The 18,352-nt window shown below is 38.8% G+C and overlaps 1 protein-coding gene across 1 annotated transcript in view; it reads left to right on the top strand.

Moving 5' to 3' along the window:
- Nucleotides 1-2,734: 2,734 nt before the first annotated feature.
- Nucleotides 2,735-18,352, top strand: part of LOC141344633 (tripartite motif-containing protein 16-like) — a 28,948-nt gene continuing 13,330 nt past the window's right edge. Inside the window, exons 1-7 of the mRNA XM_073849506.1 lie at nucleotides 2,735-2,744; nucleotides 2,903-3,507; nucleotides 4,046-4,141; nucleotides 4,241-4,474; nucleotides 4,850-5,005; nucleotides 5,167-5,188; nucleotides 15,107-15,613. Coding sequence (XP_073705607.1) covers nucleotides 2,735-2,744; nucleotides 2,903-3,507; nucleotides 4,046-4,141; nucleotides 4,241-4,474; nucleotides 4,850-5,005; nucleotides 5,167-5,188; nucleotides 15,107-15,613 — 1,630 coding nt within the window. The remainder of the gene's footprint in view (nucleotides 2,745-2,902; nucleotides 3,508-4,045; nucleotides 4,142-4,240; nucleotides 4,475-4,849; nucleotides 5,006-5,166; nucleotides 5,189-15,106; nucleotides 15,614-18,352) is intronic.

The raw sequence follows: 18,352 nt of genomic DNA, 5'->3' as shown, positions 1-18,352 counted from the left end.
AATCCTTCACCTGAATCCCAATAACTGGGTTATATGTATTATCAGTCCACTCACAAATGAACAACAATGGTCTGGTGGCTCCATCTGCTCATCCACAACATCTGCAGATATTCAGCAGTGCAATGCAGACAACTTTTGGATGACTAACTGATCCAGAGGTAAAACATGAAAAAGATTTGTGGAATTTTCTGTACAGTATCATGGGTAATGTAGTTTTAACCAGGGATCCCACTGTTAAACATGATTATGGTTTAAATAATCCAACCTGATGTGCTTAAAGGAACACTTCACTTTTTTTGGAAATAGGCTCATTCTCCAACTCAAGTTAATAAGTTGAGTTTTACCGTTTTGAAATCCATTCAGCCATTCTCCTGTTCTGGTGATATCACTTTTAGCATAGCTTAGCATAGATCATTGAATCCTATTAGACCAATAGCATCACGTTCCAAAATGACCAACGAGTTTCCGTATTTATCCTATTTAAAACTCGACTCTTCTGCAGTTATATTGTGTACTAAGACTGGCAGAAAATGTAAAGATGTGATTTTCTATGCCGATAAGATTAGGAACTACACTCCCATTCTGGTGTAATAGTCAAGGAAGTTTGCTGCTGTAATGTGGCCGAAGCAGGAGCAGTAATATCACGCAGCGCCTGAAATTAGTTCCCAGCTAGGTTAGCATTTGCACATGTGCTGCGTGATATTACTGCGCCTGCTTCATCCATATTACAGCAGCAAACTTCCTTGACTATTACCATTATTATTATGTCCTCCTCCGCCTACACGCCACTTCCAGGGGATTCAACGACCCGGCATCCTGGCCCATCAGCTGTGCAGTCATCATCTGGACTGCGGGGTCCAGCAACTCGTCTCTAAGCGACGCTCGTTCCCTATACACACCCTTCCTGGACCCACGCACACTGGAACAGGGATAGAAAAACCGGGTTTTAGTCAACAGCCTCAACTGCATGATAAGAGACTCTAACTGAAACATCTCTTGCCCCTTTTGCGTCTGGGAGGCCGTCTCCGTCATTTATCTGTCCCCGTCCGGGTTTTTGCAAATTTTTGCGAGCAAGAGGGGATGACGTCATCAGGTTTTGCCCAACTGCACTGTCTAAGCTCAGCCTTGCCCGCATTCTCCACCAGTGTGGCGAAGGGTGGCGAATAAGGGACGGGGTGGTGATGATAATTAGGGGGAGGCAGCCGACTCGTCACAAATGCCTATTTAGACAGCTAAATGTTGTATAGAGCTGCTCATTTAATGAGCACAAATGAGATCAGCTGATGTTCAGTATTGTTTCAACATCTCAGTTCTGTTGTAATAAAGCTTTTTGTTTCACAACACTCCTCCAGATCTTTACTTTATGCTTGCAGACACTGAGAGTAGTAGGGAATGTATTATAGGCCTAAATCACAGCTCAATAGTGACTGACTGGACGAAGCTGCCAGTAGCAGCAGTGACTAAACAATCAGACATGGATGCAAATACATGTATTCATTTAGTCTGAGTCGTAAAAAAATATCACAAAACAATTCCTAGTTAAGGAGAGTTATTTTCCCACAGAGTTTTGTTTGATCTCTAATTAAACACACCCAAATCAACTAGCTGAGGTGTTTGAATTGACTTTCATAACAGCCAGGTGTGTCAAAAATAAACTAAGCAGGAATGTGACTCTACAGGTGCAGGAATGAGGAACCAGTGTTACAGACTCACAGACAAACCTGTTTTACCCGTACAGAACCAGGAAACAAGAATCACATGAGTTCAGGGAAAGAGAAACTGAAGTGTAGTTGAGCTGTTGTGTGTTTGTGTTCATGAGTAAAATGGCAGAAGCCAGAATTTCAGTGGATCATAAGGGCCCGGTTTTTCAAAAGGTTTAATCCGGATAAAATTGATCCGGATTTAGTAATCCTTGTTTTTGCGATCCGTGATCACGTAATCCATCTTACTTTTGAGCCAGTTTTTCAAAGCAACATCGGATTGGATCAATCTGATCCGGATAGGAACTTTTCAGGATCAGCAAATCTGGATAACCAGTGCTCAAACAGGATAGGAAATCATAATGTAGAACTATAGATATGTAAAGAGCAACAAGTAGAATAGCCAGTGTGGGGTCAATATAAGTTTATTTTTATTTGAAATGAAAACACACACATTTAAAAAAAAAAACTAAAAACAAGAAAAAAAAAAAAAAAACCACCCCACCCTCTTCCAGCAGTCCGCTCATCTGAGACCTACAAAAACACTGTACAGTGAGGATATTTATAAGTTTCAAATATAGATGTATTGAATAATAAAAAAAAAGACTTAATGTCAAATAATAATTTAAAAAATCAGTGATTGCCATTCTTTGCATATTTTTGGTTATTAATCATTGCATGCATCACTAATAAATATTCTAAAAACAAAAAAATATTTCCGATTGTGATGAAAATATATATCAATTAGTGACAGAATAAAATTTATTGTTTTTGGTAAATTTTGACAGCTGTTTGGGGATTATTTTATGAGGCCAAACTCTTTCTACTTTGCTGTAGGCCTATACTGTAGGCTGAATACATTAAAGCCTACCTAATCACTGTAGCCTGACGGATGAACAAATAAAATTAAAACCTTATGAATAAATAGGATATCTTGTAAGATACTGCATGATCCAAATATAGTATTATTTGATACATTTTTAAAGTTTTCATTACATTTTGGGCATGAAATCCACGCTGAATCCACCCTTCTGATGGGATCAGGTAAATCCAGATTTTTTGGATCAAAGTGATCCAAATCCTACAAAAAAGTTCTGAAAAACCCAAACTAAAGGTTTGATCCGGATCGAAACCAAGATTGGATTACATGATCTAATCCGATTATGTAATCCATTTTTTCTTTTGAAAAACCCATTTTCAAGATTTGATCCAATCCGTTATCCAAAATCCTAGTGGATTACTTTTGAAAAACTGGGCCAAGGAGTTCTTGTGTCCGGTGTGTCTGGATCTCCTGAAGGATCCAGTGGCCATTCCCTGTGGACACAGTTACTGTAAGAGCTGTATTACAGGCTGCTGGGATCAGGAGGATCAGATGAGAGTCTACAGCTGCCCTCAGTGCAGACAGACCTTCAGTCCAAGACCTGCTTTAGCTAGAAACACCATCTTGGCTGAAATGGTGGAGAAACTGAAGAAGACCAAACTTACTGCTGACTGTTACGCTGGAGCTGGAGATGTGGAGTGTGACGTCTGTACTGGAAGAAAATACAAAGCCGTCAAGTCCTGTCTGGTGTGTCTGAACTCTTACTGTCAGAATCACCTTGAACAACATGAGAGTTTGTTTAAAGGAAAGAGACACAATTTGACTGAAGCCACTGGACGACTGCAGGAGATGATCTGCCAGAAACATGAGAAGATCCTTGAGGTTTTCTGTCGCACTGACCAGAAATGTATATGTGTGCTGTGTACGATGGATGAACATAAAAACCACGACACTGTATCAGCTGCAGCACAGAGGACAGAGAAACAGGTATTTAACACTAGACACTGATCAAATATTGCTGACACTGGTTTCATATGTGTTTATATCGGCACCATATTAACAGCTTACAGCATTCACACTGAACACCACAGCAGAAATCAACAGCAGCTGCAAGAAGACTTTCACTGTTTGATGAAAATACACCTGAAACCTTCATCAACACAATGTTAAGAGACAAAATAATGGAGATAGCTATTCAGCTGTTGTTTGACTAAATATACACTTCTATCAGCCAAAATACAAGCTCTTCTACACAGCAGAAACACTGTCAGTGCGAAACTCTACTTCTCTGTCAGTTTCACTTTTATTATACTTATGCTTCTAGTGTGAAACAGTCCTTATGCTTCATGATAATTCTGGCACAATGGTGGTAAATTATCAATTATCCCTTCTTAGAGTCATTAGTAATCAGTTTAGATTAACCATTAAACTGCCCCATCCTACATTTACTGCATTCATCTGTTCACATGATGATTTAGTGCCAGTAGTTTTCTGTGTCGTTCACTATCATCCGTTTGTCCTGCAGAAGCAGCTGAAGGAGACGCAGAAGACGTTCCAGCAGAGAATCCAGCAGAGAGAGAAAGATGTTCAGCAGCTGAGAGAGGCTGTGGAGTCTCATAAGGTGAGTCTGGAGAAGAAGAGAAGTTTGTCTCAGTCTCAGTTCAGACTCTCTTGTCTCTTTCAGTCCCACTGAAGCCTGAATCACTGTGTGTCCTAACAGCGCTCTGCACAGACAGCAGTGGAGGACAGTGAGAGGATCTTTACTGAGCTCATCCGCTCCATTGAGAGAAGCCGCTCTGAGCTGATACGGCTGATCAGAGATCAGGAAAAGCGAGCAGTGAGTCGAGCTGAAGAACAACTGGAGCGACTGGAGCAGGAGATCAATGATCTGAGGAGGAGAGACGCTGAGCTGGAGCAGCTTTCACACACACAGGATCACATCCAGTTCCTGCAGGTAACAGACATCTAGAACAACATCATCATAGTGGACTTCAGACACATCCTGCTGTGACACCAGACTCACAGAGAAACATTTCAACTCTACCATGAGACTCCATTGATGTGCTTGAGCTGTTAGATGGACATTTATGTTCTCAGCAGATGTTTTATCATCCAAACTATTTCCTAGAAAGTTCACAAAGAGTGTAAGTGTCAAATACTAGAATCTGTAGCTCTACTGTGATATAATGAATATGAGAAGAATGAAGCTGATGCTGTGAAAGTGCTGGATTGAGTTACTAAAGATCAGTCAAATCTGATGTTGGTGCAGGTTATTGGGTGAAGTGTGGAGCTGATGAGTTTTGATTTCTGTTTTCTGTAGAGTTTCCAGTCTCTCTCAGCACCTCCTGAATCTACAGACGGAAATGACGATCTCTTCAGTTCTCTCTTCTCTTTTGATGGTCTGAGAGAATCTGTCCATCAGCTGAGAGACAAACTGGAGGATTTCTGCAAAGAGGAGCTGAAGAAGATCTCAGACAGAGGTAAAGTCCTGGAGATTGATCTGCTCTCAGAAACGAGTCCATCATCATCTCATATCATGAAGAACATCATATTAGAAATGTCTTAGGAATGGATGCAGGATCATGAGAATCACACTGTTCATGTCTGTTGATTTCCACAGTCACATTCACCAACATTGTTCCCAGGACCAGGAAGGACTTCCTACAATGTAAGTCAGTAAGAAAACAAGCAGAAAAACTCACTGAGTGTGTTCATGTTTGTGATAGATGTGAGGCAGCGGACTACTGCAAATGCTTGAAGATTTATTTTCTCCATGTAAGATTACAAAAAAATCAAACTAACATTACTCAAAAAGAAATGAACCAAAAATATAAAGAAAAAATTACAAATAAACAAAACTTTACAATAAACACGACCACTGCATTTGCCTCTAAACACAGCGATCTATGAACCACAGAACCTGCTCTCACAAAGATCAACACAAACTGACTACAGAGACAGCTAACAAACTTATATATTGGTGACCAGCTCCAATTAACAAAATAAAGGGGAAAACACATACACATAATGGCCATTAAACTACTGAACAAATGAGAAAACATCAAATATACACAAACAAATAACAGTTAAAATAACGGTAACACTTTCTATGAAGCCTGTATTTATAATACATTATAAGGGTATTCTTAAGGCATTATAATTAATTTATAATGCATTATATAAAAAAAAAACTTATAATATGTTATATCATCTCATGAGTATTCATAAGAACAGTTTTAATGTATTATAATTTTTACTTATTTGTGTTTATAGCTTTTAAGAGTATGATCACCTCCTCATAGTTATAACGTATTATAAGTCTCATATCTTGCCATCTCTCATGTCACTTTACTTAAAGCATACAAAGACCACTTATAAGTAATTATAATAATATTTCTCAAAGAGCCATTAGATCAGGTATTAGATGAGATATGACACATTTGTATTATCAGTTTGATTATTTTGATGGTATCCTTTAGACAGCTTTTGATAAGTAACTCTGCAAATGCATGTCAGCTAGCAGTAATTATTATTTGTGGTGTGCTAAATATATGCTAACACTGTATTTTGATGGTTCCCCAAAGACAAACTGATTATAAGTAACTTTGCAAGTATGTGAACCTTCTACCTAGCCTAACCTTAACCTAAGTCTACTAATGCTCTATGTAGTGTTAGTTGAAATGTAGTTGGAAAGTGTAAGCTTATAGTCAATAGACTAAAGGGACCATCAAAATAAAAGATAATGTAAAAGATAAATGTAATATGATATAGTCCATCATAAATTAGGTAGATTAAATATGCGTCCATATTGTGTGTTATAAATAATCATAATTTTAAAAGTTATAACCTCAAATACTCAAATATTATAATGTATTATAATTGTTGTTATGAATATTCATGAAATGATATAACATATTATAAGGTTTATTTTAATGCATTCATTATAATGCCTTAGAAATACCCTCATAATGTATTATAAATAGGGGCTTCATAGAAAGTGTTACCAAAATAACATATAACACTAATGATTTTACTTAATAATTTACTTCTTATAAGTACACATAAAATAAGAGAAACGGTCCTTGGAGTCCCCCTCAGCAGAAACTTAAATAGTTGTGGCCAAATCATTGGCTGGAACTGTATATATATGTCCGAAGTTTCCGGTCGAACCCCTTTTGACGGAACACCAACGTGCGAGACTCGGCCACAACAAACAAGCAAAGAAATGGTAAGATTAAATAAACTATGTAACGGCTCCTGACTGTTTTCTTCTGATTAAAAGAATGACGCTTCAACTGATGTCGTAACGTTTAATATCTTCTTTGCAAAGAGAATAAGCATCATCGTGATCGTCATCTTGATTGTATTTCAACACCACTTGAACATTGCGAAATCTTTTTGGATATTGTCAATCTCTTCACATAACGTCATGACACCGTGAAAAACTGAAACAAATAAAATGACATTCAGACACATACAATGTTTCTATTTTTACCACAGTTCAACCAGTTGTTTCCTACTGAACCAATATCAATAAAGTACATTATTGCAAATTAACAGATGAAGTCTAAAGAAAAAATCACATACCGTGTGCGCTTTCCAATCAGAAATACAGGAGTCATTAGAAGATATTTATATAGGCATTCCTATTAACAAACACTCGGATAGCTCTCAGCATGCGTGCATTTCTTTGTGGATCTGATTCTAAAATGGCTAGCTAGATCATGTGACAAATTCAACCAATGGTGAACATATTTCTCCTGCAGGTGTCACCATTACACATCTTTATAGTACAATTTCCAAATGAACATTGATACATTATACCAAATTTGTGAACTAAATACTTTAACACAAAATAAATTACTGAAATACTTAAAAACAAATACAACCTTTCCTGCGACAGCTACACTGCCACCAAAATTACAAAGATTTGTGTTCTGATCAGAATTAAGTCAATCTGGTAATTTTCCTATAAGCTGTCACTACAAATACCTTTTAATACCTTTGTGACAAGTATTATTTAAATTCAACTTAACTTGACGTTTTGCTTGACTAATTCTCTTAGATGTTAAGTTATCTATTTTACATTATTCCATCTTTGTTTAGGAATTGTTCTCAACTATTATAACCAATTTCTGAACTGGACGTTCGAGGAAAGACGTTTGTGTCAAGCGTTCACCTTTCTTTCCCAGATTACTTTGACCCATTTGGAGTTTAACCTTTCGGACTAAACCATCATCATCTGCACTTGTCTCAACAACTCTAGCAAGCTTCCATTCATTCCTGGGAATATTGTCATCCTTGACAATTACTACATCTCCAACATGAACATTTCTTCTAGGCGTGTGCCACTGTTGTCTGAGGCTTACGTTGACCAAGTATTCTTTGCGCCATCTGCTCCAAAATTGTTCTGACAAATACTGCACTCTCCTCCATCTTTTCCTAGCGTACAGATCTTCACGGACAAATCTACCAGGAGGAGGAAGAGGTACTGAGGTCTTCATCGTGAGCAGATGATTGGGCGTCAAAGGCTCAACACTCTTTGGATCATTTATTGTGTTGGTGGTGAGTGGTCGACTATTTACAACTGACATTGCCTCATAGAAAAATGTTCTTAATGAAGCGTCATCCAGTCTTCCTTTGGCTTGTGCCAGAACAGCATTCAGCACACTCCTAATTGTCCTTATTTGGCGTTCCCACACACCTCCCATGTGGCTTGCTTCAGGAACATTCATAAGGAAGTCACACTGGTTACTTGCAAGATAGGTAGAGATCCTCTCTTGGTCCAGATCCTTCAAACCTTTCTCCAACTCATTCTTTGCCCCCACAAAATTCGTTCCCTGGTCCGATCTGATCTGTCGCACTGCTCCTCTGATTGCTATGAAACATCTTAAAGCATTCAGAAATGCATCGGTAGTAAGGTCCTCTAACATTTCTATATGTACAGCTCTGGAGCTTAAACAGGTAAACAACAGACCATACCTCTTGAATTCCTTCCGACCTTGTTTCGTATAGAAGGGACCGAAACAGTCTATTCCTGAGTACGAGAATGGGGGTGAAGGTTCTACTCTGTCAGCTGGAAGATCAGCCATACGTTGTTCTTCAGCTGGTCTGCGCAGCTTTCTACAAGTAACGAATTGTTGATGTACTTGGCCACTACCTTGCTTGCACCCAAAATCCAGTATCCACTGGCTCTGAGTTTATTCAGTGTTTGACCTCGACCTTGATGTTGAGTTTTCTTGTGACAATGGTCAAGTATTAGTTGTGTGACAACACCTTCCTTAGGAAGAATTATTGGATGTTTCAACTCAAATGCTGCATTAGACTTTCTTAACCGTCCTCCAACCCTGAGCAATTCATCCTGAATGATAGGATCAAGTTGGTATAACTTGCTATTCTTTTGCAGCTTAGCCGGGTTTTGACTGAGACATTTGAATTCCTCTTCGAAGGCTTCTCTTTGTGCAGCCTTGATGAGCACATGAGCTGCCTTTTCTCTTTCTTCTACACTGATAAACACTGACCTGTCTCTGCTCACCAATCTTTTGATCCTAGCGATGGTATTAAGAGCTGTATTCCAATCTGAGAATCTTGACAGTCTTTCAAGAAAACTGTTCTTTACACAGGCATCTGTTCTTAGGACCTTTACTTCAGGGTCACCTACAAGAAGCTTTGGAGATTTTTCATCAGCGATAATCTCTCGTTCCCATAAAAATTTAGGACCCTCCAACCAACTTGAGTCTATCAGATCTGCCACCTTGAGACCCCTAGATGCACAGTCTGCAGGATTCTGACTGGTTTCCACGTACAACCATTGTTTTGGATCTGTAGAGTTTCTTATCTTCTGAACCCGATTGGCTACGAAGACATGAAAGCGACGTGCCTCATTCTTGATATACCCTAGCACTACTTGAGAATCAGTCCAGAAGAATTCCTGATTTACTTTCAAATCAAGCTCTTCTCTAAGAGTATGACTTACTGCAGCAGAAACTGTAGCTGCTGTCAGTTCAAGGCGGGGTATGCTGAAAACCTTCAAAGGGGTCACTCTGGCCTTACCCATAACAAGCGCACAGTGCACTTTTTCATCAGCAACAATCCTGATATATGAACATTGCCCGTAACCCTCACTGCTGGCATCTGAAAAATGATGCAGCTCTATTTTCTGGATTTTGCCCATATTTTCAGGAATGAAGCATCTTGGTATTTGAATCTTTTGGAGATTCTTCAAATCATGGAGCCATGTGTCCCACTTTGGCTTCAAATCAGACGGAAGAGGTTCATCCCATCCTACTCCTCGTTTGCACATCTCTTGGAGCACTCTTTTCCCAGTCAAGATATAAGGAGCGAGAAAACCTAATGGGTCATATACACTCGCGACCACAGATAGAATTCCTCGTCGAGTGGATGGTCTTTCAGTGAGGTCAACTTTGAATGAGAATGCATCAGTTTCTACGTTCCACTTTACTCCCAGAACACTCTGCATTGGAAGTTCATTGTAGTTCAGATCTACATCCTTCACCAGACTGGCACATTCACTCTCTGGAATTGCACTCAATACTTCTCTGCTATTGGACACAAACTTGTGTAAACGCAATTTTCCTTTTGCCAAGACCTCTTGTGCTTCGTTAACCAACTTCTTGGCCTTCTCATTGGAATCAATGCTGACAAGTCCGTCATCCACATAGAAATTTTTCAGAATGAAGCTCGCTGCCAGTGGATAGTCCTTTCCATATTTGTGGGCAAGATATTTCATGCCATAGTTGGCGCAACCTGGAGAGGATGCTGCTCCAAAAATATGCACTCGCATGCGATATTCCTTTGGTTCCTTTTCGGTGTCCCCATTTTCCCACCATAGGAATCTCAAGTAATCACGATCCTCTGGACTAACGTGAAAACGGTGGAACATCTTCTCTACATCGCAAACAATTGCAATCTGATGCTCACGAAATCTACACAACACTCCAGTCAGAGCATTCATTAAGTCTGGTCCAGTGAGTAAGTGGTTATTTAGAGACGTGCCTTCAAATTTGGCTGAGCAGTCAAATACCACTCTTATTTTTTCAGGCTTCCTGGGATGGTACACCCCATGGTGTGGAATGTACCATGTATTGCCTTCTTTTGATGTGGCTTCTGCTTCTTCGGCATCACCATCTCTAAAAACACTGTCCATAAACCTTACGTAGTCCTCTCTGTACTTGGAATTTTTCTCAAACTTCCTTTTCAAGTGCCTCAAACGAACTATGGCTAGTTGCTTATTGTTCGTTAACTGAGGACGTTCTCTAAAAGGTAGAGGCATTTCAACATGACCTTCTTTGTTGTGTTGGGTTTTTTCATTTAGTTGTTGAAGAAACTGAATGTCCTCTTGGGATATTGCCTTGTCCTTACAGTCTGTATCTCGAAAGTCTGCTTCCAATGTTCTGATTACTGATGCGGGTGTGACAGCTGGGACTTCCTTTAAAGAAATGCGATGACAGAATCCTGATACATTCCTAGAGCAAGTGTTGAGTGTTATGGATCCCACTACACTCCAGCCTAAGTCTGTTTTGACTGCGTATGGTTCGTGATTCTTCCCTGATATCACTTGAGTTGGCTTCAAAGCTCTCGGACAATCATAGCCAATTAGTAGTCCTACAGGACAATCTAATAGATCTGGCATCTTTTCAGCAACACTGACTAAGTGGGACCATCTCTGAGCCTTCTTGCGAGTAGGAATGCTATCTTGTTCCAAGGGAATGTACTCTCGAGTATATACAGGTGGTAACTCAATGTAATCTTGCAAACTGTAACCCCGTACTCGTAGTCCAGCTGCTCTGTGACAATTCTCAATTGAAGCTCTGTTAGTCATTGTAGACAGCTTTAATTTCACAGGTTCTGTATTTGCTTGAATTTTGTCACAGATGTCCTGATCAATGAATGTATTACTGCTCTGTGTATCCAGTAATGCATAGACTAGAGTTTCTGGGCTATCCTTTGTCGCACAAGAGAGCCATACTGGCACAATCATTGAGGTGCGAGTACAGTTGTCCATTCCCACACTGCACAAACTAGTGGAAGCTCTTTCATCAGGTAAAGCTTCTGTCTTTCCTCCCTGAGATCGTTCTTCATGAAGTGGAGAGGGGTGACTCTGTCTGCAGATGTTACAAATAGCTCTCTTTTTACAGTTTTTGGAGATATGACCAACTCTGAGGCAACCAAAACACATCTTGTTGTTGATGATGAACCCTTTCTTTTCTTCAAGAGGCATTGCTGCAAACTTTTCACATTTGTATATAAAGTGATTTTGCTGACAACAAACACATTCTATTTGTTTCTTATCCTGAGTGACCGAAGGGCTGGGTCGAGAGCCTTTCTCCTTTTCCCATGCACTCACACTCTTTGCAATGGGTTTAACATTTTGTGCCAGAGCACTGGCTTTGAGACGTTTCTGCTCTTTCCCAGGTTTTTCCTCTGCCTGTTTCAAAGCATGTAGAGAGGAAACAGGATTACATGCAATACGTGCCTCCTCTGCTACAAAGTCCGAAAACTCAGTGAAACTTGGATATGGCTTCCCTTCTTCTAATACTTTAGTAACATACCTATTCCAACGAGTTGTTATCCAATCAGGAAGCTTCTGCAGCAATTTCTGGTTTTCTTCACAATCATCCAAAACTCCTAGACCTTGTACATGAGGCATTGCATTTTTGCAGGAGATGAGAAAATCACCAAACTCTCTTAACTTCAGTGACTCTCTGGGTCCAATTTTTTGCCAGTTACTCAGCTTTGCCCTAAATGCTCTTTGGATTACAAAAGGGTGTCCATAGCGCTTGTTCAGAGCATCCCAAGCTTGTGTGTATGCCTCCTCATCACTCCGATAAAAGGTTCCCTCTAGTACACTAAGTGCATCTCCACTTATGTACCTTTTCAGATAGAACAATCTATGTGCTGGAGTTGTGCAATTGGTTTCAATCAAAGCTTTAAAGCAAGTGCGCCATTCAGTAAACTTGAGTGGATCACCTGTAAATGTGAATGGTTCTGGAGCTGGAAGTTTAGTCATCGCCAGGGATTCCTTGAGTGCCTTTACTAACAAGACCTCATCTACTTGCGTCTCTAGCTTCTTTTCAGAGCAAGGTTGAGCTAAGGAATTTTCAGAAACCTTGCAGCATGAAGAGTTGTTGTGTTGCAGTGGATGCTGACGTGGAGGCAAACTGTTTTTCTCTTTAGTATCTCCTATTTCAGCATTAAATTTTGATTCCTCTTCTGCATACACAATGTATTCAGCTTCCATAACTTCAAGATCCCTTTGATCCTCCAGCATCTTTAGCTTCTCTTGTTGGGCTAGCACCTCCTTTCTTTGTGCTAAGATGTCCTTTTCTCTATTTAGTTCAGCACGTTTGGCAGCTAGGCGTGCCGCTGCTTCTGCCCTTTTTACTGACATATGACTGCTCTGCTGACTATCTCTTTCAGCTCGTGACACAGTTGATCCATAAATTGACCTAGCGTCATCTCTTTGCAATAATTGGAACAGTGATTCTTTTACGGCTTTCACATCAAACTCCTTAGTACCAACTTCTGTGCAGCGTCCCTTCAGTAGTGCAGTTATTTCACTAGTAACTGAAGTGCAACTGTCCATTCTCCTTCGTACATCTTGAGATGGAACGTTTAGCGAACGAATACTCTCATATATTTGTTTTAACTCTGCTTCCCGTTTTTCAGCAGTCACAATCATATCATCTAACTCCGTTTTAGAGCACTCTTCCTTCAGTTTAGATCTGATAAACTGAGCTTCAGCTTTGAAGTTTACGTAAGTGAACATGAACTTCCGTTCTCTTTTTACGATCTCCTCACGTCTCAACTCCAGCATTTTTTCTGTTGGACGCTTTTCTCTTTCTGATCGCCTAACTTCTTGCTCAACTTGTGATGAATCTTGGAGTCTTTTCTTATGAACGTCCAAATCCGCATTAATTTCAGCTAACCGTCTTTCATAATTTTGCCTCTCTGAGACATCAATTTCAGCTTCTAATTTCCCCTTTAATTGTGCCTTTTCATCTTCAAGAGCTTGAATTACTTCGTCTAAGATATTGTCTGATCTATTTCGATCCATGTTGGTAATTTACTTTAAATCACAAGATTATTCAACTTTAATCACTGATAGCAAGCTGTAAGTACCACATAAAAATGGCAAGTTACACACTTTTATCAACTCAAAACAAATTATGAAATGCAAATATTTGTTTCAATCATTTGCATACACCGTAACATCAACCTAGAAATGAGATTTCAAGCCAAAAGATACAGTCTGACCTGTGAATCCAAAGGTAGGAATTGTATTGTCCAATCTTTACAACGTTGCCCTCTTGTGACTATCCGTCGTCACTGCAGCAATATCTTCTTGCGTTGCTCTTATTGTTTCCGCACAACACGAAATACAGTCACACGAAATGAAGCCAGTCCGAATGCAACAAAATCGCGTTGCTCTCTTGAATGCCGACGTCTTCTCTTCCACCAATGGTTGCAGTTTTCCACCGAGGTCGACTGGGTGTTCTTTACATCGAGGACTGGCAACGATCTTTCCTTTTCCTCGATTAATTCTGGCACTCTTCCAGGGGTGTAAATACACGTTTTTCACTGTAACGGCTCCTGACTGTTTTCTTCTGATTAAAAGAATGACGCTTCAACTGATGTCGTAACGTTTAATATCTTCTTTGCAAAGAGAATAAGCATCATCGTGATCGTCATCTTGATTGTATTTCAACACCACTTGAACATTGCGAAATCTTTTTGGATATTGTCAATCTCTTCACATAACGTCATGACACCGTGAAAAACTGAAACAAATAAAATGACATTCAGACACATACAATGTTTCTATTTTTACCACAGTTCAACCAGTTGTTTCCTACTGAACCAATATCAATAAAGTACATTATTGCAAATTAACAGATGAAGTCTAAAGAAAAAATCACATACCGTGTGCGCTTTCCAATCAGAAATACAGGAGTCATTAGAAGATATTTATATAGGCATTCCTATTAACAAACACTCGGATAGCTCTCAGCATGCGTGCATTTCTTTGTGGATCTGATTCTAAAATGGCTAGCTAGATCATGTGACAAATTCAACCAATGGTGAACATATTTCTCCTGCAGGTGTCACCATTACACATCTTTATAGTACAATTTCCAAATGAACATTGATACATTATACCAAATTTGTGAACTAAATACTTTAACACAAAATAAATTACTGAAATACTTAAAAACAAATACAACCTTTCCTGCGACAGCTACAAACTACTCGTTAAAGAGTGTGCGCACTTAACTCCAAACGAAAGTTTAAATAAAGTTTATGAAACCAAAATAACGTTTTGTATAATAATGTAATAATGTTCTTTACTATAAACAAATGTAATTAAATGCATAAACAAACCTCTGCAGACATCCGTCACAATGTTCTTCCTGTAGAAGGTGAAGAAGAGTTTTCTAAATGATGATTTGCACAGGATATCTGCTCATCTGTACACTGATGATACACTGAACATGAAGAGTTCAGCTACATGAAAAGATCAAACAGATTCATAATTCCTGATTCTGATGTGTTTTATCTCCATCAGATTCCCATCAGCTCACTCTGGATCTGAACACAGTGAATAAACACCTCCATCTGTCTGAGAGAAACAGAGTGATTACTGCCACTAAAACAGTTCAGTCGTATCCTGATCATCCAGACAGATTTGATTGTTATCGTCAAGTGTTGTGTAAAGAGAGTGTGTGTGGACGCTGTTACTGGGAGCTGGAGTGGAGTGGAGGTGTGTTTATATCAGTGTCATATAAGAGCATCAGCAGGAAGGGAGGAGGTGATGAGTGTAGGTTTGGAGCTAATGATCAGTCCTGGAGTTTGTTCTGCTCTTCCTCCAGATACTCATTCAGACACAATAACATAAAGACTCTTCTCCCTGTAAAGTCCATCAGCAGTAGAATAGGAGTGTTTGTGGATCACAGTGCAGGAACTCTGTCCTTCTACAGCGTCTCTGACACAATGAGCCTCATCCACACAGTCCACACCACATTCACTCAGCCGCTCTATCTGGGGTTTGGGTTTTGGTCTGGATTTCTTCGGGGTTTTTTTTATGTTGGATCATCAGTGAAACTGTGTTGATGAATCAGAATAGACTGATGAGAGATTGTACCCATAATGCTTTGAGCTGATGATGAATCAGTAACAGTGAGATGTTCTAGAGGCTCTTGTTTTCTCTTCATGACATTAATACTGCAGCTGAACTTCTGTCAGTGAAATAACATCAATCAGAATAAATGTGTAATAAATCCTCATATAGACAGTAAGATCAGTGAGTCCTGCTGAGTGAACATGTGTTTCTGGGCTTTTCTCTCTTTGTGTTTATAGAAATCAGTCATTTAGTTTTTAATGTAGTCACATCAGTTATTTTTATTATTAATTATATTTAATTGTTAGCTATGAAAAAGCCAGCTTGTTAATGCACTTTTGTTGTTGTTTAATTGCTAACATACAATTTCTGAAACTATAGCTCCTGTTGTCTAAACTCTGCACACAAAACAAAATGCAAAACATTACACATCTCTTAAAAAAGCAAACTGTTTTAATTCTTATAGAAGTTGTTTATGCATAACTCACACAAAACATCAGATGATTAGCCATATACATGCCAAACTACACAGATATAACAAATGTCAAACATTACTGTCTTGTGCTTGTTCAGTGTGCAGGAGTTTGTCACAGTTTGTGCATATATGTGCAAAAATACAGTCTGTATGAACAACTGATGAATTTCACACAATTATGCAAATGAGCTGACTTGAGTAGTAGAAGAGAACTATTGGCTTGTTAGAGCTGCTTTACAGCTGAATCTGAATTTGTGACTAATACTTTGTAATGTGCTTGTAGTTTGCCTTCTGTAGTGTCGCTATATGAGTGAATGTTTCACTGAGCATGTCTCAAATACAGCCTTTAGTCTGGAAGCAATTAAATAAAGTTTATCATATAATCATTATATTGCAGCAAATAAAGATGTGTAATAGATACAATTTAGGAAAAATCTGGTACATTCTTTTGCTTGTAGGAACTAGAAAATTGTGGAAAATGTCTTTGTGTCTTACTGTTTTATGAAATCTTCTAATAACGATTTAAAATCAATATTATGCAATGGTTTAAATATTTCATAAACTCAGTAAATTGAGCTTTCAGTTCAGTGTTTCTCGAGATGCTGAGACACTAATATGAGTAAAGTCTGTCAAGATCAGTTCTGAACCATGAACAGCAGGACGCCGGACCAGAATCTGCCAAAAGAGTTCTAGAATTTAGAACCATCAACACATTTTCTGTAAAGCTGCCTTGCAACGATTTGTGTAGTTAAAGGCTCTATACAAATAAACTTCAATTTATCATTTCCACATTACCAGAAACACAAATGATGTATGATTTTAGTGTATGACTAAAAATACTGAGATAACGTTTACAGTTTTTTTTTTTTTTTTTTTTTGGAATGGCATATGGATGCATGATTTACAACTTACAAATGTATTTCATATTATATATAGTGTAATATTCCAAACTACTTATTTCACATTTTTAACAGATTTTACCATGGATGACCCATCAATAAAACACACAAAACAGCATCAGATTCACACACATGACACTATGATAAAGCAGTCAACATGAACTAAACAACAGAAAATATAACAAAACTCTCTAATGCACATTACTGAAAACAAAAACAGTGATCATATGTGATGTGTCATGCAGGGATATCTGGGGATGTCTGTTACTGTTACATCATAAATTATATGAAAACTCAAGATTTGAGGTTCATGTTCCATCAATTGTAAGTTTTTACTGTAAAATGAAATATAATCTGATGTTAAACCTGGGGCAGGTGAATGTGAAATGGGATTTTAATGATAAAGAAGAAATTTTAAAAATCACATTTGCCCAGTGCATCATCTCTCTAGAATGAATAAATAGCAATAGTTAAGGACAGGCATGTTACCCAGAGGCTCATTCTGATTGGTTGTTGATTAAGCAAAGCTTAGATGAATTAGATGGAGCTTCCACATACTGTCTATAGCTGTGAAGATCATGTAAGAGTTGTAAACTGTAAAAAAAGATCCAAAAAACGTTGCATTCAGGAACATGAACACCTGTGGCTCAAATACATCAATCTTCAGTGCTGAAACATGTCAACCCCGCTGACAAATGCACCACAGTAACAGAGCTGTTTCCCATCATGCTCACTGGTAATGAATGGAGGTACATTTGGATTTGTTACTTTAGTGTTACAGACACAAACATGTCATCATCAATGTTTTACTGACCACAAGCAAACTCACTAAACCCCAGCAGCTTCACTCATTCTGGAGGAGGAAACTCTCAACATCCCCCATGACAGGACCAACATCATAGTTAAAATATAATCAACATGCTTTCTTTGAAAAAAAAAATAAGGAAAAAAGGGCAAACAAGAAAAAAAAGCAAAAATGTGAAACCAGTCAAATAAACATTAATGTGTCAGTGTGTGAGGGAGAAAAAATAGCAGTAAATCACCATATGTGAAGAGAAGAAACCACTTGCTCTCTCACATCCTCCCACACACCAAACCACATTTCCCAGCATGCAACACAGAGACTGACAGACAGACTGATGCTGATGCCGGGGATGCTGTTAGGAGACGTCTTTCCCAACTTTGAAGCCGATTCCACTTTCGGCCGAATGAAACTGCATGATTTTCTGGGAGATTGGTGAGTGTGGTGTGATATATGAGAGTGTGTTGTGTGTTATTTGTGGTGTTCATCACAGATACAGCAGTTTCATTCTCAATGCC

The sequence above is a fragment of the Garra rufa genome, chromosome 10 (genome assembly GCF_049309525.1).
Source record: "Garra rufa chromosome 10, GarRuf1.0, whole genome shotgun sequence".
NCBI lineage: Eukaryota > Metazoa > Chordata > Actinopteri > Cypriniformes > Cyprinidae > Garra > Garra rufa.
Note: the sequence above shows the minus strand (reverse complement) of the source record. Positions and strands in the feature narration are given on the sequence as shown.